General features: G+C 21.3%; 1 protein-coding gene across 1 annotated transcript; it reads right to left on the minus strand.

The window, feature by feature from the left end:
• Positions 1 to 715: 715 nt before the first annotated feature.
• On the minus strand, positions 716 to 1,358 carry LOAG_15244 (hypothetical protein; the record flags this gene model as incomplete). Its single annotated transcript, XM_003150735.2, has 2 exons — positions 716 to 804; positions 1,181 to 1,358. 2 exons carry the CDS (start codon positions 1,356 to 1,358, stop codon positions 794 to 796), a joined length of 189 nt encoding a protein of 62 aa, XP_003150783.1. The 3' UTR covers positions 716 to 793.
• Positions 1,359 to 1,772: the final 414 nt, after the last annotated feature.

Consider the following 1,772-nt stretch of genomic DNA (forward strand, 5'->3'; position numbering starts at 1 on the left):
AAATATTAATAAAAAAAATAAACATTTTTCACAAATAAACATCAGATATTAATGCAAGAAATGTTTGAAAATGAGACAAGCATTGTTGTCGTGGTTGATAAGTATTAGAGTCATTTATTCAGACTAGGCTCTTTAGGCTACTATTCTTTTTAGCAGTTTCACATCATTAGATGCTGCTACTCATCGATTTCAACGTTTAATCAATTGCATAATAAATGAGCCAACTCTCATTGTAAGATATATATATACATATATACATATATATATTCAGCAGCCAAGCATTTGTTTTGATATTAACATTATTGTTAATGCTCAATATATGATATGTTATCAAACCAGGATTATATAATCCAGAATAAATATATATTACATTTCGCAAATACCTACTTTTTATTTAATCATAATTTTACTAACAATGCATATATATATATATTTTAAAATGATAAAAAAAGTGTTGCAGTATTTTGTAAATTAGCTACCAAAAGACATTGAGAGAAATTTTGTAGCACTCAAAAATTTTCAATTTTCATTTAAAACAATCTTTACAGATTTGAGCAAAAAAAACAATTTGCATTGATGAAGAAGCTATAAAGAATTGTAAAATTTATAAAAAAAAAAAACAACAAATTACAATACAATGATACAAATGTATAAATTTGTCAAAAATATCAAAATTTAATATTTTCTTAAGAATAGAAAAAAAAAAAAAAAAAGAGACGAGGCATATTAAAAGATTACAAGAAATAAGTCAAAGGTATAAATTATGAAGGCATCACACATCTTGATAGAATCATCAACGATCATCTGAAAAAAATAAACAAAATTTTTTCCTTAATTTCAATTTAAATATAATTAAATTATATAAGTTTTAATCAGAAATTCAACAAAAAAAAAAAATAAAACTTTAAAAACTACAAATCATCAATTTGTCAATTTAAGTGTAAATTTAACAATTTAAATCAAATACTGCTAAATAATAATTCAACGAAGTAAAAAAAGAAAAATTGCGAATACTAACAAATAAATGATGTACTAATAAAACAAATTAATTCCACAAGAATTATAATTATTCCATTTCGCTTTTTGATAATTGTTGTAAAATTTTAAAAATATTTAGATTCATTTTTTTTTTTCAATCAAAAATGTTGTCAAACAAATGATAGAAGAAATGCAAATTTACCTGAATTAATCGTCAAATGTTCACCTTTTCGAATATTCATAACAATATCTCTTTCAGTTATCATATCATCTGTACGTAATGATAAGTGTGTTCCAAGTTTATGATCATCATGAGTTATTTCAAACGGTGTTTCATCAGCATCATGATTATGCATATGTCGTCGTAATGTATGCACCATAGAAATCTTAAAATTTTCAAAATAATCCTTATTTAAAAATAATTTTTAAAAAAAATTTATTAAATAAAAAATTAAAAAATATTGAAATTTTTCTTTTCTTTTTATCATAAATCCATCAGTACACAAAAAAAAAAAAAAAAAAAAAAAGCGAATAAAGAATAAGGAAGGGAAAATGATAAAATGATAAGCACTAAAGAATGATTCATTTAAATAAAGAAAAGAAAAAACAAAAAGTGGATTTGATAAAAAATTACTTTTTTTTTGTCAAAAAAAATAATTAAATTCAATTATTAATATTTGAAATATATAACTGAAACTATGAATTTAAGTCTTTTTTTTTTCTTTTTTAGAAAAAAATTGGAATTAAAATAACTTACTGATATACAACAAACAAGAATTATTAAATGAATGTTG

The sequence above is a fragment of the Loa loa genome, assembly GCF_000183805.2.
Source record: "Loa loa unplaced genomic scaffold supercont3.1688, whole genome shotgun sequence".
Lineage (NCBI taxonomy): Eukaryota > Metazoa > Nematoda > Chromadorea > Rhabditida > Onchocercidae > Loa > Loa loa.